This window comes from Trachinotus anak, unplaced genomic scaffold (assembly GCF_046630095.1).
Source record: "Trachinotus anak isolate AG129_WGS33_773 ecotype Australia unplaced genomic scaffold, CSIRO_AGI_Tana_v1 ptg000016l, whole genome shotgun sequence".
In the NCBI taxonomy this organism is placed as follows: domain Eukaryota; kingdom Metazoa; phylum Chordata; class Actinopteri; order Carangiformes; family Carangidae; genus Trachinotus; species Trachinotus anak.
In genome coordinates, this window is record NW_027273867.1 from 15,369,385 (window position 1) to 15,397,239 (window position 27,855).

The following is a 27,855-nucleotide window of genomic DNA, read 5'->3' on the forward strand; positions in this document are numbered from 1 at the left end:
CACAAAGAGGCAAGCAACATATTTCTACACTGTAGAAACTGGGACCAGAAAACATGAATTAATCAACTGTTCATTTCAGCTCCATCTGGCATTGCCACACACATATATCATTTGACTGAAGGGCCACTATAGCAATCTTTAACCCAACAAGGTGACATGTAAGGATTTACTCAAATTTAAGATGTGGTGGCTGAGTCCTGTTGGAACTATGGGAGGCCAAAAGGGAAGTCGAGCACACAAGAGCAAAGTCTTTCACATTATTTCTTTTTTATACTAAAGAACATGAAAAACACACATTCAGTCACAGAGCTCTATTTCAGAGAATGTCTCGTTTTGAGATATATCTGACAATAAAATCATATCCTACTTTCCTAAAGTCACATGACCGTTTTACGGCAAAAGAGATTCTATACCCTGACTTAATTTAGAAAAAGATTATTTTAATATTTGGTTTAATAGAGTGAAATATTGGTTACATTGCACTGTTCTTCATTATCCTTTTGTCCCTACATGTGTACCTGGCTCTAAAGATAAAATATACCTACCTGGCAACAGCAGAGTAAGTGTATGTGTTGGCTTGCGTGTCTGCACTACAGCACAGGCACATATAATCAGTGGCTAATAACAACACGGTGGGAGTCGCTGCCCCACCGTAAATCAATGGGCAAAATAATTGCTAATACACTGGTTATCGATTAGTGTGCCCGCCATGCACTCATTTTCTGGGGCGACTGTAGCTAAGCGCTAACGCAGTGACAAGGGTAAAGTGTTATTTCTCAGAAAGGCACACAGGCAGACAGCTGGGCAGGAAAAAATGACTACAGGGCCCGGGCAGTAATTCTTAATTGACACCTGTCAGAGCGATGGCAGCAGTCACAGCTGCTGCGGGAGAACGTCTACCCAAGTCCTGTTCATCTGTCACTTTTAATACCTTTTCTTTACAACCCCTCTTTCTCTCCCTCTGTTGTCTTTTTCCCCTCTGTCTCTCTCACCCACACCTTCTCTTACCCACCCTGCTTCAACCCAGATGTTCAAGGCTGGTTAACAGAAGCAACACAACTTCAAGGCCGGGAAGCGCAGGGCCTCCAGCAGCAACTCACTCACTTCTCCACTGTTTTTTAATGCTTAGTTTGTGGATCAAAGGCAGTTTTTCAGTCTTAGCTTAACTGACTTAGCACTTGACTCAAGTATTGGCAATGAGAGAGCGAGAGATTCAATAAAAAGAGAGTACTGCGAATAATTTAAACCTCCTTGTGCCTGCTCTGGTGGTCATGTATCTCCAGTCTTATCTCTAGCTTGATCACCATGATTACCGCAACAGGCGCCGCCTCTGTGGCAATTTCTAGTACATCAAGTGCAGGACTGAAAAAAAGAAGAAGCTCAGTAATATCTTAGATCACTGGAGCAAAATGCAGAAACCAATATCTGAGAGAGTCCTTCTGGCTTTGGACAAATTCGATCACAGCAACCAACACTGGCTCACTCTGTCTCTCCAATAACAGCATCTGTCTGGTGTACAGTGCATCAATCACACAAGGACACACGCAGTACATACAGGACACACGCAGTACATACAGATACACTCATGTGACATCACACTGGAATTGATAATTAGAAACATGAGCATTTATACTAGCATACTTAGATGACAAAAACAAACACAACTGCTGGACAGCAAATGAAAAAGTATGGGAGGACAGCGAAACACACACACTAAACACAGTGTGTATACCACAGTGGAAGTGGTCGAGACAGGGGCTCCCCTGAGTACACACTGACCTCTGAGTGTACCCTGGACCTCCCGTCTTCTTGCCTTAAATCACCACTTGCCATTTTTCTCTTTCTTCTCTGCGTCTTTTTTTTCCTTTCTCCACACTTAGCCCAATTCCCTTTGTCTGCATCTGAAACTGCTGCAGTTTATGAGACAAAGTAAGTCCAATGTTTGTGTGTAAAAAAGCAAATGCAGCTGGCCCACTTTGGGTGCCTGATTGCCCACAATTCTTTGCTGCTTTGCCACAGCCTACAGAGATAGTGAGAATATTCCAAATGTGCAGCTGCAAGCGTAGTTTCAGTTGCCTAAAATTGTGTCTAATAACTGGAACTCTCAGTTTCTTAATATGAAAAATAAAGACTCGGCTGTGATAAATCCCTAAATCCTGATCGCTGAGCATATACGCACACAACCACATATGCTTTGTGAAATCAGGGTGAATTGCACCAATAGAATTTAATTTATAATCCCCGCCTTTGCTTTCACTCTCTTCTCCTTTCACCAAAATGGCTATTTTACTCAATCAGCAGGAAAACTTTGCCAAGTCAGTGTGTACGCCTCACTGTAATTAGCAACCGGTGCCCTAAACCCCTTAAGGACAGCCATGTGGATGATTTCATTCTTGTTATTGTTCCTGTCATTATCTTACATCCCCAACTGTACATTGTGGCTTTTGTTTTGCAGCTGTTTTGAATTGTAGTCAGGATATCTTTGTGAATGGAAAACAGGCACAGTGAAAATCAGAGACAATAAATACATGCAGGATGTATTTAAGACTGAGGATGCTAGTGAGTTTCATTCCTGTGAAAATGACCTTGTTCTCTTTATTTCTTTGTCAAAGCTCCTTGCGTCGTGCTTGAGTGAAAATCCAGGTTTTCCTGCTTCCTCTGAACCTCATTAAGCCTGGGGATAGTTTTACCTCGCGACTGCAGCTCTGAATGCCTTTACATCGTCACCCTGCTGGCAAGCCTAATTCCCACATATTTTCAATTCGACCCTCTCTTTTCCATAAGAGCAGTCATCGATCTTCATTTGTCACTTAACCTCCACGAAGATGAGGACAGAGGGTGCAGTTGTGCGAGTGTGTGTATTAGTGTGTGTCTTTGATATCCTGAAGGCCTACCAGCTCTGACAACACATGCAAATGAAACTACGGGTGTAGCGGAGTGTGGGATAGCAAATACATCCACTGACTCCTTCAGTCAATGTCACCTGTTAATGACATTTTACATGCACTGCCTTATCACCAGATAAGAATATTTCACATTCATGCACACACACACACGCACACGCAGGGCTGCACAAACACCTCATCTTGCTCAGTGATGCAGAGTCATGTACACACACATAAACACAGCGAGAACATGCTCTGTTCTCATCTTTATTTTCACTTCAAATATTTTTTTTTCTCACAACGCAGCTTCAACTCCTGACAAATGTCATTAAATACTTTATCAGAAGCGTCCCGATAAAACCAACACAAGGTTCTAATAGTCATCTTGTGCTGGCGTCTTAGTTGACAGGTGCCGTGAGCTAAATTTCTGCAGGGGAAATACAATGCAAAGTAACAACAACAAAATGTGTTAATGCTGCTTGTCTTAGAACTTTGTTCCTGTTCTGTCAAACACACCAAAAAAGCTGTTACCATAGAGATCAGAGGGAAAAAGAAAGTATTAAGAAAATCTCTCACATTCACAGGAAGCCATATTCACATTCTTAAACTATTAAATGAAAAACTACTTGCATTGCACATACTGTATCCATGTACCGGTTCATGCACTAATCATCCAAACCTAAGACAGCAACCACTCATAACCTTGTTACAGGACTGTTGGTGTCCAGCAGAGTGTTGGCTTTACAAGTCACACACTTCGATTTGTCACGTCACACCGCGAGCAACCTCTGCTGTTGTGTTTACACCAAAACAACTGGGGGTGGGCATCGGAGAAGTGGCTAACACCGAGTTGATTATATCAAGGCAGCTTGCAGACTTGACACCTTGCTGAATTTGTCAGCATTAATCGGTGGGGCCCTGTCACTGATCCGTCAGCTACCTGGATAATTAGGGACCACGGCTAATGATGCCGTCGGGAAGAAGGAAAGCTCAACCCCCCCGCCACCTCCCCACACTCCCACCCACCCACCAACTCTCAAGTCATAATTAAGAGGCTCCTTTTGCATTGAGGTAGTGATACTGGCAGTAACGTGGGATGTGTTTAGGGAAAAAGAAAGCAGCCACTGAAGCTCACAAAGCAAGGCACTACTGTCTGTGCATTCTGTTGGATCAGTGTGTAGCTCACCGTGGCTTCAAGCTGGACAAATACTGAAGAGTGCTTTAATTAAACATTTGTTGTGCTAAGCTAAAGACAGATCATTAAAATGTAGCACTGAAGTTATAGGAGTAACTAAGTAATGTATATCAAAGAAATTAACAGCATCCTCAGTCTCTGATTGTAACCTGAAGACTTGATTTATGGTTAAACTTCTTAATTAGTGGCTTCAGCATGTGAGTGTCAAAAACCAGCCAGTTGCCTAACATTTCTATCAAATGAGCAGACAAGAGGAAACTAATTACGATCTTCAGGTATGAAGGGACACATTTCCACATGGTCACGTTTGACAGTATCGCAGCATGTCACTGTCTCTCCCTTCATGACTTGCACTCTTTTTGACTTTACAGAAAGTGCTTATGGACACGTATCCTGGTCCGTCCCACTGTGGACTGCTCCACCTCTTCCTCTTGTGCTGTCTCAGTCAGTAAAACTGGACGTTGTGCAGAACAGGTAATAAAAAATATATATTTTTTGAAGCTAGACCTTTTTAACTCCTGTGGAATAAATTTAACACAGTGTCACACTGCAATCACGCTGACATGTTGAATGATTAGTTGACAGATTCATTACTTAGAGTGACAGTGTTTGATTTAAGATATTGTGGCTGGCAAACTAAAAGCGAGAGTAGACGTGCTGCAATACCATTAATTTTCCAACAGCAATCAAAACTGTGACCTCAATAATATAGAATTATGACTGCTTTGTATATTTCATATACAGTATCTTGCATCCACTAATTAAACTAATTCCTGGTTATCTAGCTGTAATGTGTACAGTATGTTGTCATATTTAAACATGATAATGCTACTGATGCAAACCGATCTCATGCAGTTTTCTTTCAACAGTGATAAAAATAGGGGGATTAGTGTCAAAGGTCACTTTCCTGCAACTCTGTGATTGCTGCAGTTACTTTCAAACTCTCGCATGTTCCCTTTTCTCTGGATATAAAGGTGATGTTGTGCTGTTATCACAGCACTTCAACTAGGGCGGCAACAACTGATTATTATCTGGAAGAAATGTTTTTAAATGAAATTATTTGTCCATATAAAATAAGAAGATATTGAAAAATGGCCACAACTTTCCAGAGCCCAAGTTGACATCTTCACATTGTTTGTTTGGTCAGACCAACAGATATTCAATTTACAATAACATAAAAAGCAGAAAAGCAGCAAATCTTTCTATGTGTGAACCTACCAACAGTCAATGTTTGGCTTTTTTTGCTTGTTAAATGACTTGAACTATTAATCGGTTGGAAAAGTTTTTAGATTAATTTTCTGTTGTACAACTAATCAATTAATTAACTAATAGTTTCAGCACTAACTTCAGTTACACACAATCAAAAGTGATACTGACACACAACATGAGTTCCATGTAAAATATGAAATCTATAATAGCAAAAGAGAAGCAAAACTTTAAGTCGCTGCCCAAATACTGTTTCATAATCCCAACTCCTATTACAATTTATTCCTGTCTTGATTTTTGTTATTGGATATTACTGCATTATTTATCTTCCATTAATTACATGAGCTGCTATGAGAAATACCTCAAATCAAGTGCACTTCAGTGAAAGAACACAAAAAAAAAAAAAGGAAAATGACGACAAATGACTGCAGCAAAAGTCTCTGCTGCTCAAATAGCACTGCACTGAACTCAACTGCCAAAACTAACAGATGCAGTAATGTGGTTCCAAATGAAAGAACACTGATGTATTGTCACTGGTCATAATCTAGATAGGGTACAGCGCCATTACAGGGTCTAAAATCATCACTGTGACTGATGAAACAGAGCCCATTTGAAATGGCATACAAAGAGCCATTGAAACTCTTGCTCTCTCTCTCTGAGGAGCGTATGCAACATTTTGTTTTAGTGCAACTCCAAAGTGACAAATCTGGGTTGTGGAAATATCTGGTAATGCATTATAAAAATAGCCTGCGTTTATAGGTGTGTACACTATTTTACAGAGGAATCAGTCTCACACACTCACACACACACACACACATCAATAGAGGTGTTAAAGTTAATGTTAAGCACTGGAAATAATGTACAGACAAAGTCTGCCAAGTTGAGATTGACCATTACTGTGTGTGATGTATGTGTCTGTCACAAAAACAGACAATTAAATCAATATTCAAAAGCTGAGCCAGAATGGGGCCACTTCAGTGCTCGGCTGAACGACCAGAAGAGGCTGGAAAACAGCGAAAACAACACTTCTTTCTGTTTTTTGGGGATTTCATCGCCATTTGTGGCAGAGGTAGAAACAGACACTATTCATTTTCACTGTGCAGGCTTGTTCTTCAAACACATTTCTCTATCCATCACTAAAGCCTCGCGTCAATTAGAAATTACAGCCCCACCGAGTTCAAAGTCTTTCCGTCACAACCTTGATTAAGTCTGCTTAACCTCACATTTCCACCGCCTGCTTAACATTCTACAGCTGTTTTATTCAGCTTTGGTCATTACTGCATGAACTTCAAAGGTTCCTCTTTTCCCGTCATTTGGAAATGCATGTCAATCACACACATCTCCCAGGGACATCAAATGGATTCAGGCAAACATGCGATTCTCTCGCACAGCAGTTCATGTCTGGTCAACTAAACGATAACGTGGAGGCCTGACTGTCAAAATGTAAAATGTTGTGGCAGAGAATTTCTCTCAAAATATGAATTTATATGTTATTTACTTTAGCTGAGTTACTTTCCCTGAAGAAAAATACTTGTTAAATGTGAACTTTTAACTCTTTAGGTGAGGATTATTACAAACTTGCATTTGAAAGACACTAAATACTTATGTACTACATTCACCATTAAAAGGTTGAAAACATATTTATTAGGTTTTTGATACCAGGAAGTTAATCATTAGCAAATTAATTATACTAACCTTGATTTTTTTTACATCACATGGTGTTCAATAATATTCCTTTCGTGACTTACAGAGCAGGTTTGTGGTACCCAGTAGTGATTTGACATACTTTGTCCCCTTATTTATCACTGTTATATTCATGGTTGGTATCATATAACAACATACTTGGCAATAAAACTGATTCTGATTCTGATTCTGATATGTATATAATGGTGCTATTGTATCAGTATCTTTAACATTTTTTAAAACTTTACAGCACTTCCTGTTTCTCAGAAATGGGCACAAAGGTCAGGTCAACAGTTTGAAGTGACCATTAGCAGTAACATCCCCACTTCACCCTGCAGTGTTTTAGGGCTATTTCTGTATGAGTAGCTTCTCTGTGATCTCGCTACGCCCCAGCACCCCTCCTCCCTTGTTCCCTCCCCCTTGGGTATTAATCGCAAAGTATTTATCCCGCTTGAGAACTTTTCTTTCAATTTGTCTTTTCTTTGCTCCTCGGCGGGGGCAAAAAGTTATCCTTTGAGGGAGTCCAGCTGCCGGGCGCATGCGTGTCTCTATGGTGAATGATTTACTGATGTTTATCAGGAATGAATAGATCAAAGCAAGTCGCATGACAGGCGATCAATCAAGCATCAAATCAAGGATGGCAATCCCTGAGCGGAACACACGCTGAAAATATGCCACTTTTCTTTTTTTCCCCCTTTTCTTTTCTCTCTCTTTTTTTTTTTACTGGCACTAACACATCAAACGCGTTAGCCTGTAAAAATGAGATAAGATGAGCTTTGTTTGGAGAACTTGGATGCTGGCAACCTAGTGGTGGATCAGCTTTAAAGCGTTGAAACTGAAGTGCAGCTGAGCGCATTCATTTCTCACAGGCAGATTTGGCACTGAGGGGTATTGCCTGCGTAAATGAAACAATACTGTTGCCAGTCAAACATGCCTTACTAGATTAGTAGAAATAAAGTCATTGTGGGCTACGGAAATGTTGCAAAAGTCAGCATACGTAACTAAACTGAGCGCACACCCTGAGCAGACTAATGGGCACACTGGTAGAGAAGTCTGCTGTCTATGAGAGGTCCTGTTGTCCTTGTATTGTGTCCTGCATCAGGCCTATACGCTGCTGTGTAAACTTGTCTGCGTGTGTGCACATCCCTGGCTGTTGGTCTACTTGGGGGGGGGGGGGGGGGAATAAAGTCTGTGTGTGTGTGTGTGTGTGTGTGTGTTTCTAATGGAGGGGGTGTTTGTTTGCAGAGCCGGGGCTTACCTGCTGACCGCCGCGGTGCTTGCTGCTTTCTCCTCGGCATGCTGCTGCAAGACTTTCCGCTTGACTTTTCATGCAGAGATCAAAATAGCGGACAAGCTGGAGAGGAAACCGGTGCAACGGGAGGAAATCAAAACCAGTAGTGTTTCCTCAGGTCTTCAGCGGGATGACAGAATTACGGTGTAGATCTCTCGCAGGGTGAAGAAGTCTCTTTTTTTTTTTCGGGCGATGCAAGTGGAGGTTTAATCTCTACGCGTCTCTGGTCATTTTATAATCGGTACGTCCGGTGTGAAAATGAAGACTACAGATAATTTAGAGCTAGACGGGCTCGTCCATTAACTTCTGCCGATCACATGAACTCATCGCAGGCTGAGTCGGCGAGAAACTGGCTGAAAAAAGCTCCGTGCGGCTCTCAGTCTTATCGAGCAGGGATATGGACAGCTGCCTGAGCTCCTCGCCGCGTTTCCATCAAAAGAGGTTTACACCCCTCACCGGACTATTTCATACCTCTGTTCGCAGCAGACGTGAGGGAAACGCAGCTCCTCTTCCTGCGCTGTAACTCACTCGGTGGTGGAGATGAGTCCAAACTGCTGCTGTGGTGCGTCTCTCGCCTCCGTGCGTCCAGGTGCCAGCTCCGGTCTTTGGGAGGAACAAATCAGGGAAAGAGAGGGAAGAGTGACACGTTAGTCGAGCTGGGTGTGTGTCAATCAGTCAAGTGTGTGCGTGTGTGTGTGTGTGTATGTGTGTGTGTGTGCGGAGAAACCCCGCAGCATTCAGCTTCCCCCGTCTCCCTGAAAACACCCCCTGGATAATGAAATACTCACATATAGGCTACACTGTCCGCCCGATTGTCAACATGGACACTTGACGAATTTCTCCAAAACTCATCAGAAAACACAGCGAGCGGGCCCGCCCTCTGAGCCGCAGACTGTGGGCTGTTGTTGTTACTGTCCCCTGGCTTTTATTTATTATTATTTATTCTCAAAAGCGCAACGAGCGTCCCCGGATATTCTCCGCAGTGAAATGTGCGCACATTGGTGATGCGCGGTGCGTTCAGACAGCTCCCACTGACAGACAGACACATCCAGCTGCCTTTCCGGCCTCTCCTTTACTCCACCCCTCCACAAGCGTCACCCTGACAGTCAGAGCCCACCTGTCAATCCGCTGCTCTAATTGTTCACTGGGATGGCTTTCATTTCAACGCCTTCCTGTCCCCGCACACACACACACACACACACACACACACAGTGTAGCCCACAGGAGAGGCGCGTCCTGGTCGTGGACACGATTTGCAAAACTTCCATGAAATAAACAGAATGAGAGCTGCCTCGGAAAAGTTGATGTGCAGTCGAGTGTGTGTGAGAGGGATTTGGTTTAATAGTCACTAACGCTGAAATTCCCGAGCATGTTATGATAGTCAGGGTTGTGCTATTAGATGAGGATTGTAGTATAAAAATTCACCGACAGCACAATGACCAAAATCCTGTCTCTAATTTGCAAAAATATATAAATAAACAAAAAAAAAAAAAAAAAAAAAAAAGAGAGAGAGAGAGAGAGAGAGAGATCACCATTTGAAATCGATAAAAATCATCAATAAACCCACTGGACTTTGTTGATCCTATGCAGGGAGGATACTCTTTGCTACAAGCACAGCAAAATCAGGCCTGACTGATTATTCTTTAAAAACATCACTCACTCATAATTCAAGCAAAGGGAGAGAGACGCTGATACGCGAAGAAACGCAAACAGTGAACGCCAGTGGTTGAGACAACTCCCTTTTGCCCCAGCGCAAACAATGTTTAGGCCTGTTTTAAGAATAAAAATATTTTTTGCATTTGAGTTTTCACCCTCGTACAAAAGAGAAAAGAAAAATAAAATGATGCCACAGTGTTTCACTTGTTCAGAGGGGTCTTTAGAGGAGCTCTGTGCTCTGTCTCAAAGTTTGCAAAAATGTGGATATTCTCGGTGACCTCTTTAGCGGGACAATGGAGGCTGCAGATCGATTCGTTACACCTTTTTAGTGAGGCTTCTGGTGAAGGGGAGGGGCTCTGAATCTACAAGAGGCTCCATTAATAGCCTACTCTCCGTCCTAACTATTATCCTCCATAAAGTGTTTATAAAGGGCACACAACTAGGCTAATGTTATCTTAAATGAGACGGCATGATATGTCCGTTCACCGCAGAGGCTGCTCGGGAGGACGGTGAAGAGGAGACAAGGGGGAAAACTCGAAAGTTTGTTTTGATCACTGGGTAACAGAGGGTGCGGTGATAATCACAACATAAGTCGGATGGCATGAGAAGTGGCTCAGTTCAGACTGGATGCGCTCTTCTTCCCTCTGCAGCCGGCCACCGGACTCACCCAGCCACACCGGCTCCAGACCAGGCTACCACCGGAGCTCTGGACCGGGTCATTTACCAGAAACTGGATTACAAACTTTGTGCAAACCGTCAAGCCAGGCCCAGTTCAACTAATTCTGGTGAGTTTCTGGATTTAACCCTGCAACCTCACACTTTCACAGTTAACAGGCAACAAACAAAAGCTGCAGCCGGGCGCCCCCTCCTCATTACGCACAGCGGAGGAGCTTCTGTGAGGAGATCTGCGTCTTTACGCTCGGTGGTTTTTGAGCCGCTGCTCGTCTGCGGTAGTATGCGCAAAGAAGATGTCTGAGGTCGCTCATTACGTGGTTATAGAAATACCAAGTACCGCCCCAACATCTGTCTGTACCTGTCTGTCAAAGCGGCCTGCCCGCTGATTGATGGAGCCGACTTACGTCACTAATATTTCCATCCCAAAGTCTGCAGACAGACAGACAGACAGAGGAGCTGCAGCTCACAGATCATTGTTACTTTTCTTGGAGAAGCTTTATATATATATATATATATATGTGTGTGTGTGTGTGTGTGTGTGTGTGTGTGTGTGTGTGTGTGTACCTATATTGTCTTCAAATGTATATCAGGATAAGAACATTTAGGCCACAAGTTTAATATCTTTAATATCTTAAAATTTAAATCAACAGCATTGATAGACTCCCATATAATAACTTTTACTCTTGATGTTTTGTAGCTTGTGCTGGCTCACTTCAGATTATTCTAAATCCTAGTATTGACTATTGAGAGTGAACTGCCCAAACCTGTTTTCCTGTAAAGTATGATCCAGTTTGACATATACACTGCAGGGCTGTGTTCCTAAAGGCAGTTATTATTGCAGTGCCTCACTCACAAAACATAAACATAAAAGACTGGTTGTTACTACATCATAGATGAATATGTGACCTGCCTTACATCCCCCGAGTCAATTTTTCATTACACATTTATTTGACCTATTTCAATAATACAGAGCAATATTACACATATAAAGAAGAATAAGAAAAAACAAGATATCTGGTCATTCATCGGAATAAAGTCATACTGTGGTTTTCAATCTTCTGTGCTCATGAAAGTATGGGCTTATTCAGAAAATGTCACGGACAAAACATTAAGATTAAAATCAGTCCACCGTCTGTCAAAATAAAACAACATAAATCAGACTATACCGTAATTTTGATTTTCTGGGGTTAGTCAAGTGAGTAGGCACTCTCTCTTGCTGTAAAGGTTTTTTAGGGAGCAGAGAGACAGTGGAGGAATCACAGCAGAGAAGCTTGTGAGAGGTCTGATCCAAGGCCAGCAGGGGGGGACATGTGGTTCAAGAGGCAGGGGCAGTAACCATGTCTGCACCGAAATATCTGTGCATGAGCAGGACCTATTCAGAGTGAGAGCACACTCCCGTTTCCATCTGAAAATGACACAGTTTTCCGTTCTTCTAATCTAGTTTCTGTCTTAAAAGTATTAAAAGTGTTTTTTCTCTCGCCTCTCTTTTATTTTCCCTCAGATCTCTGGCATACATAGAATTACTGTAAAACTAAACCGTTTTCATTTAAATTGAGGCATACGTCACTGAGGCGTATTTGTGACCTGAAAGTTGAATTATGGAAATCCTGTTAAACACACAACATCGACTGTTGGTTTTTTATTACATAAATATTTCCCTCAAATTATACCGTTATTCCCTGAAAGTTGTACACAAAATTTAAACCTTGCAGGTGAGATGAGAAATATTCTCTTTGGGTATTCATACTGCTCTTTCTGTAGCCTATGACCCAATGTGTGTGCGTATGTGTGTGTATACATATATGTACCATGTGTTCAACTTCAGACATGAACGTACTTTTACACATATGATCTGGACACTATGATCCAAATTGCTTGCTACAGGAGTTACACTGCGCGTGAAGCAACCAGCCGTGTCCATGTGCGTGTATGACAAAAGCCGAACACAGGAACAGTTGTTTCCCACCACCCCCAACTTGTATACACAAAGCCCTTCTTCCACATAACTGTGGCACAGTGACAGCATGATGACATGTCATCCTGTTTCCTTCTCTTCTCCATGAAGATACACCCCCAGAGCGCGTGAGAACATCCATGTAGACCTCAGGTATATTTACATACATTATTCTCTACTTTCTTTGTTTTTTCTAGGTCTGACATGACCATCTGAAGAGAAGCTGTTTTATAAGATCTACTGGATCAGACTGCAAAGAGTCTGCCGGTTGTCAGAGCAGGTGAGGGACCCAAACTCACATGACCACATAATGACATACTGTTTCTGACATGTAAATATTCTAAGTTTTAATAATATTGCGTAGTTCCCATTAAAATAAAAATACTGGGAATTATATGCCAGACTACCATACACTTACTTAGACATGATTAAATTACATTTTAGGTCTTACAGTGTGTGAAAAACACCATTAATTATATGAACATGTAAAGTGTGACACAGTTCATGATTAGTTTAAATATTTGTCAACATTTCAACACAATTTTCACATGAATCTCAGAATTAAAATTACCACTGAGCTATATTTTCATTTGGAGCTTTTCTTGTATGCCACTTAACAATTCTGAAAAAAATATTTGTAAAATCTAATGAGCAGTTTTTGAAAAAAATAAAACCAAAGTCATGCCTGGAACTGTGTGTGTTCATATTTTGTTGAAATCCTTACACAAGTTATGGTGTGTTACTTGCAGTTAAAACATGCGACACAAAAACTATGCAGCGTAAAAAAAAACAAACATCCGAAACGACCACTACCATAATCATTACCTCAGTCTTCCTTTTCTCCTTCTTTGTTTTTGTCTTTTCTATCCTTTAGTACCTCCACTACTATCTTCGGCCACGTCCTCCTCTCGTAATCATCGTCACTACCACAGAGACCATCACATGGTCCTCTTTTGAAAAAGAACTGATTCCACACTAAAATGATACAAAATGTGTGTCGGAGCCACGCACCGCAGCGTGCTTTAATTCATTTAAGTCTTTGTTTGACATCGTTAGACAAGTTAAAAGCAAGTTTCAGTGCATTTGAGAAAGGGGTTTTAAGACCAACCAAATATACAGAATAACATATAAATATAATGCTTTGGTCACATTTGCAGAATTAATATTTTGCCCTTAGGGGTTTATTTTTCAGCATGTTTTATTTTTTAATTCAGTTAAGTTTAAGGATATATTTTGGATTATCATACTTGTGGAAAAGTGTATTGACAAAGATCATAATGACCTAAGCCAAGAATTTAATGCCTACCTCTTAATATTCATAAATAATTAATGCTGAGTTGCATATTTTGGCCTGTGGCTAACCACCCGAGCTATTTTGCAGCCATAAAGCTCTGATGTCAAAAGATTTAGGCTTTTCTGGCATGTAAGTACGAGCAGAGCGCAGCACAAACTCAGTGTCAGGGTTTCGTGGTGTTTAGCATGTCTTTTTGACAAACCTCCTCCTTTATATTTGTATAAAGATCTCCCACAGTGCTGGACTTCTAAACTTATTCTTAGTGGACTGAAATACGGAGTAACGCTTTCCCTTAGTGTCATTCAAAGAAGTTCACATTTGGAATGATGAAGACTCACAGCTTATGATAATTCCTCTCTTCATAATCTTGAGTAATCTTCGATCAATGATGGGTCCTATCAGATTCCAGACACTCATCGACAGCCTGAATATAAGAATATATAATAAAAAATTAATAAAGAAGAGGCTCTAACTTTGACATGAGCTATATCTCCACATCTATCAGATAAGACTGCATAATTAAAATGCCAAGAGTGAGTGTGGGGAGAGAGAGAGAGAGGGGTTTTGATATTTTATAGAGATTTACTTTCCCATGACTTGTTTAATGTGTAGACTTAAAAACGATATGTTGCTGTAGTTTTGACAATGCAATTAAAGGTTTGTAATCCGTACCTGGGCTTTTTTTTTGATTTTGTCAGTTTGGACGAAGAATGTGATGAAATGCTGCGCAGCAGTGACAGATGCAAGTTTATTAAAGGATTGGAGTCTCAGAGGGATTCGAGGTGTTATTTTATAGCGACGAGGAGGCTCGAGACTGAAGGGAGAGAGAAACGACTTCAGTTTGTTTACATGAACCATGAAACTGTTGTTCAGCATAATATATACTATGCCCCCCGCTGCAATATGTTTTTCCTTTTAAACATGAGCTACACTGCATACCACCACAGGCAAAACTTTATCTGTGCTTGGAGACAAATAGTGTGACAGAGATTCCCTGCTTCCTGGAACAACCTTGGTAAAAATCCCTACCAACTCAACTGAATAAAGTGACATATTTCACGTTTCAAAATACCAGCCTTTCTGACATGCACACTGCTTCCCTCTCCTCCTCCCTTGCCTTTTGTTTTCTTTGACACGTGCACTCCAATTAGCATTTTTCAGCCATTAAGGAGGACAGAGAACCAGCCAAATGTTTGTCTCACCAAGCTCTTTTTCCGACAAGACTTTCTGAGCCCCGGTGAGGGGAAAAAAACCCAAAACATTCAGACAGACTCAATATTATCCTCAATGTTAACATTATCTTCTTCACATAACAATTACCAATAGCTTTGTCTGGGAAACTGATGTGACAATGCAGTCACTTGCGTTTATGAGAGCGGTTGTCAGTCTGCATTTGAAGCAATTAAAATGATTAAAATTAGTTCTTATGAGAGAACACAAGCAATAAGGATTATTTTCTTCCTCAGTGACATCCTGTAATCTGTTAAACATTTTCATTTTCTAAATATTTCCATTTCTAAGATAGAAGAGTATGTTTCCATGCCCAGTATGACTACTCAACACAAGAAGCTCCTTTTAACCTTTTGCGATTAAACACAACAGTCTCTTGAGGATAACATGCAAAAACTGTATCATAATGCTCAGTTAGACAGTCAGAGTACTGTTAGCAGTCGAGTTTTGCTTGTCATCAGTCCTTTTGTGTGTCAAATTAGAGCATCCTAATCTTCAGCTTTTACGAAATTTAAATCTGCGAATCTCAAATTGCACAGATCCCTTGCTGCGGGCTTCGGCTGCAAAAATCTGTCATTGCTGCTGGTGTGCTGTACATTAAGTGAGGAAAATGCTCTTAAAAACGTGCTTTTCTGACATTAAAATGACTTGTGTGCTCTGCGCCGGTCGATCCGTGTAGTTTGAGGCATATATTTATGAATAGGAACCTTTAATTAGGGCTTGTGTTTCCTCCCTAGTCACATTGAGGGATGGTCCTCGCCGACATTCATTAATGATAATCACCAAGAGCGATGGCATAGCTACAGGCCAAGTCTCTGGGGACCCGACACTTGAAAAGAAGCATTAAATTACACAGAGGGACTCTTTAATTGCAAAAAGGAAAATATATAGCCATCATTGTTAAATATGATCTTTTGTAAGCCTTTACTGGTTCAAGGATTTGTCTAAGGGTTCCTTATCCTCACAGTCTTTCAAATGAATCTAGAGCTATTTCAGCGATAATACACCACTTAAAAACACTTCTTCTTACCCTTCTTGGTTTTCGATATCGAAAACCAAGTAAATATATGACAATATTACACATTTGCAATTTGTTGTATATGCAAGCTTGGCATAAAAATCAAAAGCAAGTCTCATACTGGCTCTAAATTCACCAAAAGCTGTGCATGGCTTAAAAATGGGCAAGTTGCCATGAAATAGTACACAGAGTCTATCAACCTCAATCTGTCTTAAACATGCATGCAAAGCAAGACTGTGCACATATGACGATGCTGAATTTTTTTTGGGGGGGGGAAATTATACAACTTTTGGAAATCTTTAACACTCTCAATATATATGAATAATTAAATCACTATTCCTTGCACTGTTTGGGGTGGCCCCATGAGATGTTCACGTGTATGGGTCCCCACATGCTTATATATGAATATGATCTATTCACCGCTTGCTAGGACAATAATTCAGTTTTAACTAAGTAAGGAATTCATGAATCACACTGAGGTAGAAAAGATTCAATCTTCCTTTGATCTAATTATTCATAATTGATAAACTGGTCTTGTAATGTACCTTTTACCGTATCAGTATTTATTTATGTATTGTTATTTTGTTTTGCTCTTGTGTTTTACTTTTCTTTTTGTCTTCCTGTCTGGCTGAACTGTTCTTTGATCTGGTCCTTGTGGAGAAGATAAGGGGAGCAAAAAAAAAGTAAAATAATTTGTTTCCTATCTTGTTTAATGAAAAGATCTTGATCAGAAAAAAAGAGTTGAACACACACAGAGATGAGCATTCACACATTCATACTCATACACACTCAAACTCCTGACCTAATTGCTCAATCTCACTCAACTAATTAATCACAGCTGACTTAACATGGTGACAAGGTTAGGTAGGTGACATTCCCCAAAAATCCATCTTTTTGCCTCCTCTTTTTCTCGTTCCTGCTCCCTTTCTTGCCCTCCTTATTTCTTTCTTCTGATTTGTTCTTCCTCATTTCTTTCATTCCATATTTCTTTCTTTCTTTCTTTCTACCTTCCATTAATTTGTTCCCCATCTTTTTTTTCCTATCAGATCATGTGTAGCTTGAATCCAAATGGAGAACGTAACTTGGCCCACATCTATTTTTACCTGTTATTGGGCGGGGGGGGGGGGTTTGCAGAGGTGAGAGTGGGCATGCTGGGAAAGAAGGAGGGTTAGGGGCGGGGTCACAATGCTCCATTAATCAAAAAGAATGACACTCATGTCGTCCCTGACAACCATCCTGCCACCCGAACGTCTGTTCCCCTCCTCCTCCATCCCACTCAAACAGGACAACTTTAGTGATGGGGAGGGTGAAGAGAGAAAGAGGGGTGGGGTGAGCGAACTTTATTAATCAAGCATCTCAGATTAATTGTTATGAAGTGTCACCCATAAATTCTCCATTTGGATTTAATAATCTTGGAGGTAGACTTAACAATCTCTGTCGTGATTTGAGTTTTATTGAAGAGGCTGCAGAGACAGAGAGAGACAGAGAGGGAGAGAGATGCAGTGACACAAATAGCTTCTCAGCGGACAGTCCCTCTCCACATGACAGTTATGAAATACAATTATCAGCGAGATCTGCTTAAGAATTCATCAACTGCACCCCTGCCTTCCAAGGAGAGAAGGGAAAAAAATCCTACATACAAAGCAAGTCTTAACTGATAAGACTTCTCTTTTCCCCGCAGCCCTTAAACTATCATTTCAATTTTTCTCTGTCTCAGACATGTTAAGTCACTGTAAAGGTATGGTGCACATATTGCTTTGAAAGCGCTCTGTGCATTATATTAAAGCATATATCAATAGGTAATCAGGGAATATGGCAAATGACACACCACATGCAAATCACTGACATAGCGAGTAGTTTGTTTGAAATGTATTACCCGTTGGTTTGCATCAGGGTCAATAATAGCAGTTAATCTCCCCGTGCAGTGAAAATATACTGTCACAGAATTGTACAACGCCCTGTCAGCTCTCGAAAGTAACAGAATCATAAAACGCAAATGATTTCAATCAATTGTCGTCTAATTGTAGTCATATCTTTTGAAACGAACGAAGAATGGCCACTATGTAGGTTGACAGTGTGCATAAAATTAGCATAGCTTTGCATATTGCAGTGCCATTAATGTTAGTTTTATTGGAGACTTGGGTTATCCTGCTTTTTTGTACAGCGGCATTGTCTTAAAGGAACAAGGACAAATCAGTCCAGGTGATAGTTATAGAGATGGTTTAATTCAACTATCATTAAGACACTTTAACAAAATGGAGCTTATTTCTGCATCAGAGAACAGGATCTGGCCTTGTGTCTATCTCAGAACATTATTTTGTCTGATCCAGGAAGCCTTTTCCTAAGAAAAGTAATCTGTCCAGTGAGGGTGGGTTGACAAAAGAGATCTGAGAGACAGAAAACGACTCTGTCTTTGTTCGGAATAATAATGGAAAGTCTTTATGTGACAATTTTTGGGAAGCGCTGGAGAAGCTTGTTAAACATGTGCCTTTAACTACACGTTCCCCTGTGCCAGATATCATCCTGATCAATGACGCCTGGGCTCTGTGAAAAATTACGATAGCTGGATCCGCTGTAAATGTTTTAGCCATCAACACTTCTTCATCCACCGTCACCCAACACCACGGCCAGTCCCTCACTGACACTGCATCATGGCCTCAATCTGCTTAAATCCAAGCCTGTCTTCTCTCATCAGTAATTGCAGTTGTCTGCTGGTGATGTGGGACTTCTGAATGATTCTTTAACTTCAAGCTCATCTGTTTTAGTGGGTCGGGAGCACTAATTTAGTGAGATGGTGGAGAAATTTTCAAATAATGTTGTGACACTTGAGCACTGCAGGAGGCCAGACGACAGGCAAAGCCTCAGTGTTGCTTGTGTTAACATGCCTGTGATAATGTGATTAAGACCAGAGGAAAGCAACACGAATAACCACAACTATCATGTTAACTCTTTAACAAAGATATATGGATTAAGGTTGTAATAAGTAATAAACTAAACCTGATTAAAAGAGCTTTATCAATCTCTCAATCTCTCAGTCTCTCTCGTCATTTAAATAAGTTTTCTTGTATCAAATTCTTGTTTTTGTTTATTGTTGCATTGTTTTCCTTCTGCCTGTGTGGCACATGCTGTCACTGGTATTGAGTGAATACGATGTGGAAAATGATATATGTTTACAAGTGACATAGCGGAGATAGTACTTGTGAGAGGAAGTGAGGTGATGTTATTATTGAGTGACAAAATCAACAAAAGATCTGACTGTAACATGGGGACAGCTGTTTGTTTTCCCGTTTCCTACTACCGGTCAGTGTTGGTTTCTTTTCAACACGACCGCAATAATTACCCAACATTAACCATGTGAATAGTTTTGTAACCATGACAACAAAGGTCCCCTTCTAGTAAAGTAGTTATTTTAACCCACACCATGATCCCTATCCAACTATCTAAATAAATTTTTACAGTAGCGTTATCACATCGTGAAACAGACTTAGTTTTCACATATCAAATATGTAATCTTCCCATGTTTGTTGCCAATTGTTGGAAACACACTTGATTCACATTTTATTTTGTCCCCATTTCAGCAATTTGCTGAAAACATGATTTAACAATTTTATATCTATTTTAGAAACTATTTTTTTCCACAATTCTGTCTCTTCACACCTGCAAATCAACCATCTTAATAAAATCTGACAAAGAAGATACATCCTTTCTACGGAATAAAAAAATAAATAAAAGATCCAATTCTCCACCCAACTGCCCCCTCCGCTCATTGCGTCTGCCCCAGTGGTCAAGGACACCCATATCAGTGGACGTCAGGGTAGGCCCCATCCATCAGGAGGCTATGGGTAATGGAATCAACCAGTGACAATGATCATCAGCACTGCAAACAATGGCCCATAAACATCCCTTGACAAGTGGTCAAATGCGAGAAAGGTGAGGTGGGGGTTGGGCGAGGGTTTGAGGGAATGTATGTGAGCATGTGTGTGCGTGTGTTTATGTGTGAGTCAGTCAGACAGAGAGAGAGAGAGAGAGAGAGCGAGAGAGAGAGGGGCTGTAACACGAGGTGAAATGGTGCTGCAGAGTAGCAGAGAAATGGTGAGGAAGATATCTCCCTGGGGATGATGTGGGGGGGCCAACACGCTACATCTGAAAACAAATGTCCCCCGTGGGTCGGAATTCAAACATACCTCAGCTTATTTTAAGAGTTTGCATCCCCTACTTTTCCTCCATCTTCCTTTCTCTTGCTCCTTTAAGAGGAGTTTTTATCTGAGTTTTGTTTTATCAGATCACTTGCAGCAGTGAGGGCCAAGGATAACTGCAGATAAGATTTATATATATATATGCACACCTTTGCCTGCTTTTTAATGAAAATTCTCATTGACTAGAGGAAATTGCAAAAATGAAAAACTTCTAACCTGCATTAAAACACTTCTAACTCAAGCCTAAAATTGCTTCTCCTGCCAAAATAGTCAAAGTAAAATGTGGGCAAGCATTGTTTCCCTTTCTCTCTCACTCTGTGCTGAATAAAACCCAATTAGAGACAAGTTGAGGATTTCAAAGAAAGTAGATTTTTCTTCTCTTCATGTTAAGTTTCCATCGCAACCAGTAGTTGTTGCTTTTGTCAAGCTGGGTGTTTCGTCACTCCATTTTTTTTGTCAGCTGGTTTCTCTCTCTCTGCAACACGCACATGCACATGCACATACACACACACACACACACACACACACACACACACACACACTAGTTTAATTAGCCACCATTTGTCTCAGCTTTCCCTCTTTCCCTCTGTTTATCCAAACGTCAGGAATGACACTGGCCAATTAGTGCAATGAAATAGTTTAGCCCTCTGTAACACTTGGAACGGTACAAGCCATGTGGGATATTTACTTGGAGCTCAAGGACTGCTGTGTTGCATCCATGCACCACTGTGTGTGTGTGTGTATATGTGTTTAACTGTGTGTGTGTGTGTGTGTGTGTGTGGAGGTGTAAGGAGGAGGGTTCAAACAAAAGAAAACAATGAATGAGAAAGCACAGCAGGTGTTGGGTAAAGATATTTCTGTTGCTTTTTTTTTCAATTACTAGGTCAATATTATTTGTATAATTTCATTTTGGGTTCATCACACAAAAGATGGCTTTGTTATTGGCAGAAAATATGTGTGATGGTGTGAAAGAGAGAATCATTATTTTGTGTTTTGTCATTAATGGCAGGCTAAATTGACCTTAAGATTGGCTTGCTCTTCAAAAACCCAGAAACACAGGGCAACATCTGGATAATGGGTGCTGCAGTGATTTACTAATTGTCTTCGGGTTTCAAATTAATAAGTGGCAAAGCTTTAGCTGAAGTGCACATCTAAGTACTCTTTGTCATTCACTCGTATCTTCAGAAGGAAAAAAAAAAAAAACGAAAAGGCAGCTGAGACGATATCATTAACAGTCTCTCCAAATTGAAACAGTCATCAAGAGTGTCTTTAAATGTCTCCGGAAGCTTTTTGTTGAGTGCAAATGACATCTTGCTCATTTTGCTGGTGGCTACATGACTGATGTGTTGAATACGACAGTCCGTTTTGACGCTTTTGAAGGCTGCGGGTTTGAAGTATATGATTCTGAAGTGCCAGCATATGCTTAGCGAGATAAGTAATTTGACACACAGACATCACAGCCTGCAAATCTTTCGTCTGGCTGCCTTGAGTGTCCACGTCGGGCGCTTTTTCAAGAACACTTTACAACTGTCACAACTGACTGTCAGTGCCCAAATGACACACACAAACGAGCTCATTTTGAACACAGATTAAGACAGCTGTCATATCAAAAAATATAAATTCATCCGGACTAAAAATACCAATAATTTGATCTTGGCCGTTTTAAAAATTAATTTGCTATTTAAGAACCAAAGAAATCTCCTTTTTAGCGTCAGTTTGTTCATTAGAGTAATTAAATTAACTACTCATACTTGTGAGTGAAGCACGATTTAAAGCAGGAATCACTGAAAGCAACACAGCAGTAACACAGCCCTTCAGAGGACAGCAAAGCTTCCTCTGCCGTTATTTCTCTTTCTGAAAAGGACACATTTGACTGAGCTAATATCAAGAGACAAATACAGTGTATTACTACACACAAATAAAGACACAGTATATATTATGTGTATGCTTATAACACACACACACACACACACACACACACACACACACACACACACACACATATATATATATTTATAATTATATATGCTTACACATGAACACATGCACATTCACATACACGCCAGCCGGGAGGTCAGACCTGCAAACGAAGTCGCTGACATTGTGACACTTCTTTGGCAGCGTTGTGCAAGTGTCGTCTGCAAACAGGCTTCTGAATAAATGGATCTGAAATGATTTACCTAGGGTATCTGCCACCTGAGCACAGACACATGCACACACAACCCCCCCCCCCCACACACACACACATAGCACAAGCTTCTTCCCTCCCTCGCTGTTGTTCATACAAAGACGCTGACGCACAGATACACAACACCAAGAGGGAAAAGAGCAAAACTGCATCCTATTGTGCCATCCTGAGTCACATTATCTGACAGAGATTTGTGAGTTTCATCATACAGTCTGGGCTCTCTTTTTATGTTCTGAGTTGATTTATACCCATTTGTTTTCAGACAAAATGGAAAATATGACTGAGGTCGTGCTAAGAATAGCCACTTCCCTGACCTTGGCTTCTTCAGCAATGTCTGCAACGTTATACGCTGAAATACCCACTGTTACATGCTAACAACAAGAGACGTGTCTGCAGAAGCAGCAGCAGCAGCGGCAGCACAGGACCACTGGCTTAGGGCAAGACATCCGGATCACAGCGGCTGTTTTCACCTACAAGCCGCTTGCAATCATCCCTGAGAAGAGTACATCTCTTTGTTTGTGTGGTAAAAATGCACCTTATGTAAGTTAATAAAGACACTGTGTGAACATACTGGGTGTGTATGTAAATTGCTAACACTGTACAGGCATGAGAACAACTGTATGTCCAGTTTTGTCTGTGCATGCCCAGTTTGACTGTAAAATTACAATGTGTGAAGAAGAATGACAGTGCAACACCCTGATCCAATATTTCAATTGTTGGGCATGAAAAATATTATTAAACATTTAAATGGTGGAAGTAATGAAATAAAAGATGCAGTACATGTTTATTTGTAGAGGATCAAGTGCAAAGTAATAGAAATAATTTGTGTCTCCTAACAAATGTCTGCCACTGAAACTGTACATTCTGCTCCAAAACATTTCATGACTACAGCATGAAAACCTAATGTGAGTGATTTCATTAGAGGCTTTTACATGAATACAGCATGATAGATGCGAGCTGTCACATTTAAATACTACCGCAACACAATTTTCTGACAACTAGTGAAACTAAATTTGACAGTTTTTAACAGATGTACAGTTTTTTTTTTGTTTTTTTTTAAATTTAAACACTCACAATCACTGCTGTTAGTTAAAATGAATAAATGTTGTCCTTGTCACTCTGTAATTAGAGGAAGAAGAAAGTAGAAGGTGGAAAATGTACCAAATTTAGTTTTAAGTATATGTTTTACTAAATGACAATATGATAAATTTCAAATCAGAAATGGCAAAATGCTCTTGCAGAGTTTGGTCCTGGTACACAGAGGGTTAACAGTTTGACTGTCCAGCTCTGATGGGAGACACGTCCCCGGCAGATGGGCAAAAAGTTGACACTGGTGCAAAGGAGAAAAACAACAAAGTCAAGAGGTGAAAAACGGAGGCATCAGAGAGATACATCATCATCCCACCTCTCTGACACTCTGTAGGGCTTGACCTTACCAGGCTGCTGGGTTGTCAGAGTGGCCTAATCAAGTAGTAGGCAGGGCTGCCAGACCTGCCGCGGTCTGAGAACATGCACAGCCCTGACTTCATCAGTCCAGACGATACATGTGCATAAAGAGTGTGTGTGCTTTTAAAAGTGACCATTTCACCTTTCTTCCACATTTACTTTCGTTTTTCACACAGACAGCACAGTGGAGATGTATCTCCCAAAGGAAATAGAGTGATGAGAAAATTTGTCTAAACAGAACAAATATACAAACTAAAAATAAAATAATACCCTAAAATATAAATATACTTATTTTTAGTGAAACTGAACTTGCTTCTAGGTCAAATCTTATGAAAACAAGGAGAAATACTTTGAAAGATGATGATTTTTCATTTTAAAATAAAACAAAAGGTATCTTGCCTATTAACATTATTAATATTAATGAATGCAGTGAATGCATTACAAACTGTATCACTGTATCACCACAGATTTATGAGAAGTATGCTGTCTTTTATTTCACAGGTTCCCCAGAAAAATAAGCTGTTTTAAGAGAACCCAAATGAGCTTTTATTTTGAAAGGGTCACAAATCAAGGGCTTTAGTTATTCTGTAAATCTATGCATTATACTGCTGTCTCAGAAATGTGTAGGGTACATTCTTTGCATATTTTCTACTCACACAGGTTAGCCCACTAAATCATGCACTGTAATCATAGAAATACCTTGATTACGACAATATATATTATACACACATAGACACAACCTCTGATTTTTTTTTTAAATTACGGTAGTATTTAATACTACTGCTATCTACAAAGTCCAATTTAAAGGTGGGAACTATGAACATGAATATCATTATACAGCCATATTAAAAAATATTATTGACCTTTCCGTGGTTGTGTGAGTGGACATCAAACCCAACTTTTTAAAGTCTCTCCCATGTAGAGTGTTATCAACATATGCTGGTCTTAATAAATTATCTCTGTCACATTATAAAAAAATTAAGCACAACTCTACAATTTTATGAGCCTGTAAAGGTGAAGGCCATGCATATTAAGTTTTTCATGCACCGTGAACTTTTGAGGTATGCTACAATAGGTTACATAATTAATTTCTGCAGGGAACCCTGAGCCATATATTTTACACATTTTCTTCATTCTTAAAAGGCACCTTGTGTTGGAGAATGTAAAGATGTGGGAATCTCCATTATCATTGTGCAGCTAGGTTCAAAGTTCAAATTTATTGTCTCCTATGCCGACAATTACTTTGGGAACAGTTAAAATGACATGTACAAGGAGATAAAGCATATTATAATGAAATATTCCAGAAAATTACAAGAAGCAAATGATGCAAATGTTTCCATCTCTTACCATCAAACATTCTCCTGTTATGAATGACCTCTTAAATTTAATAGGGGTGGGTTAACACGAGCATTACAATATGAACCAATGCCAGGTAACAGTATAAGTGCACAACAGTAATAGCAGTTGATACTTTCTCTTTGTTTCAGTCAAGCATTAAAAAGAAAAGGTTGTAGATATAGTTTTCAGGTCAAGAAGGGTTTATTGGAACCAACATGAGAACATTTAAAAGAATACAAAACTGATTTATTTGAAGCTCACTGTTAAAAACCATCAGTACAAAAACCAGACATGCTATCTGGTCAGTCTTACAAATCTATTTGTATTCAAATGTAGGCTGCACAATCTGAGTGCATACTCAGGAGATGGCCACTTGCTCTGAGCCCTCGTCACATTGCTTTTGTTTACTGGATGTAATCATCTGGTTTACTGATGGAGTAAATTTAAACCTGCATGACATCCTCTGCGTGCATAAGAATGTGAAATCCTTTTGCTCCATTTCTTGGGATAATTGGTTTCTGGGGCACTTTTTCATATCTTAACATCACCTGTTTGTCTCATCTTTTTCTTACAAAGATGTTTTCAAGTGTGGAATGTTAAGTGTCAGACTCAAGACTCATTTGAGTTGTTTAACAAGCTCTAAAATCCAGTTTAACATCCAACAAGATGATTATGACTGTGATTATTAAAATCTCATGTGTCGATCTTTATCAGTTCAGCCACTATTATATGTAGATTCATTAGTCTCCATATTAGCCAAGTAATACTGGTGCTATTATAAAGATATAAAGATATAAAGTTCCTTAATGTTTGCAATAATACAACAACAAGCAAAATAGATAGCAGATGCTCTAAAGAATGTGTTTTGATGGGCTCGTGTAACTGATGTATCTTCCCCTCATTATTAATTCCATGTCCATTCAAGTTCAGGTTCACCACTACAGGTGACAGGGAGTTGTCCTGGTACTGAAACAACCTTTAGGACAACAACATACACCACCACATGATTCAGTGCTGAAAACACCAACACATCCAACACTACTGCTGACCTGATGTACAACAACTACGTACATTTTAAACATGGGCAGGCCCAGTAAAGTCAGTAGGTATCACACTACCCTCAGAGTTATACAGGAGCAAAACCATCCAGCTGAGTTTTGTTGAAAGTGTACAGTGTACCAGCAGACCAAAGGCTTTTGTTCTCTGAGCAGTGATATCCCGTTGTGATTTTCATTTGAGTCACAGTGTGTAAGACTTGTTAATTTGATTAGCTCAGTCTCTCTCCCTCACTAACTTTCTCTCTCTCGCACACGCACAATTTCTATTTTGAACTGCAGCGACCAGTGTCAGGCTGTGGCTTTCCCTAACCAATCTGTTCTAAACTATTCCGAAAAACAATGAATTCATTAATAATCTAAGTTAGAGGGTAGGGTTCTCATTTTTGGGTATGTACAGTTAATAAAGTTAACAAAGCATCTTGCTGCCAGTTCAATATGGCTGACTGCTCTTGTGCCTCAGCTGCCACTTAGAAGCCAGACAGAGGTGCAAATTAAAGCTGTAGCAAATTCAAAACACTTTGGTAACTGACTGATGCTCCTAACTGTATTATCAGGTTTCCCGTAATATTCAGCTTTAACTAGCGCACAAATAGCGCAGATGGTAGAATTTTATGCAGATTTTTTAAGCATGATTGGATGCTTCTTACCAAAACCCATTTGTAATTAACTTTACTCTTTACATTTATATTTACACAGCCTTGTGCTTTTAACCTTTCATCAAAGAACTGGTCCTCTTTTGTACTGAAGGGTCAGCTGGGTGTCTTCCTTTTACTGCCTTAGCTGTGAAGTTTTACCACAATGACCACATTTTACCAGTTACCACATTTTACATGCCTCATGCTGCTGCTACTATCAGCACTACAGCGCAGACGACACTGGAAACAGGTGAGGTTGCAGTATGGAATCAGCCTCGACAGCTGAATGATGTCAATACAAGAAGGCAACATTTCTGTGTACTTGACCCCTTCTCAAATAGTACAAGCCGACACCAATATAGCTTGCAGTTGCCATTCAACGCATGACAGCAGAATGGACAGAGGGAAAGTTTGGTTCTGTTTCTTGCTCTTCCTTATCTGCCTCTTACCACAGAAAAAAAAAAAACAGCCAATCCAACGCACTTGGGGGGAAAATGACACGCAACAATAGCATCCACCAATAGCACTGTCAAACAACGCCATCTCTCTCGGATGTTAAAAGCTTTAAGAGCTGAGGCCTCTGTGACATCCATAGCCTCTGGATGTCAAAGATGGTTGAAGACTTGAGAGCAGGCCTCTGTTTTAAAAATACTGTGTGTGGGTGTGTGTGTGCGCACGTCTCGGCACAGCAAAAGTGACATTTGAGGGGCACTTTACAGAAGCCAGCGGTTGCTAGGGATCTTCTGTATCACCTAAAGAGCCTTTGTCAGTCATTGGAAAGCTGTCACCTTTCGGGGGGCCGATACGGTAGGGGGAGCTGGCTGACAGGTAGGAATTAATGAGAGGTGTATGACAGCAGACCTCAGTGCTCTTGTCTATGTGTGTGTGTGTGCGTGTGTGTATTTGA

At 40.3% G+C, this 27,855-nt stretch overlaps 1 protein-coding gene across 4 annotated transcripts in view; it reads right to left on the reverse strand.

Annotated features, from left to right (window-relative positions):
• Positions 1-27,855, reverse strand: part of tshz1 (teashirt zinc finger homeobox 1) — a 164,283-nt gene that overhangs the window by 33,797 nt on the left and 102,631 nt on the right. The window contains exons 1-2 of one of the 4 annotated variants that reach the window (XR_011694022.1): positions 9,049-9,412; positions 8,732-8,863 (exon numbers count right to left, since the gene is read on the reverse strand). Coding sequence is in view for 3 of the 4 variants with exons in the window: in XM_071501316.1 (XP_071357417.1) it covers positions 8,732-8,863 (132 nt within the window). In the remaining variant the exon portion in view is untranslated. Of the gene's footprint in view, positions 1-8,227; positions 8,864-9,048; positions 9,413-27,855 lie in introns of those variants that run through there. The other 3 variants (XM_071501317.1, XM_071501316.1, XM_071501318.1) reach the window with 3 other exon arrangements.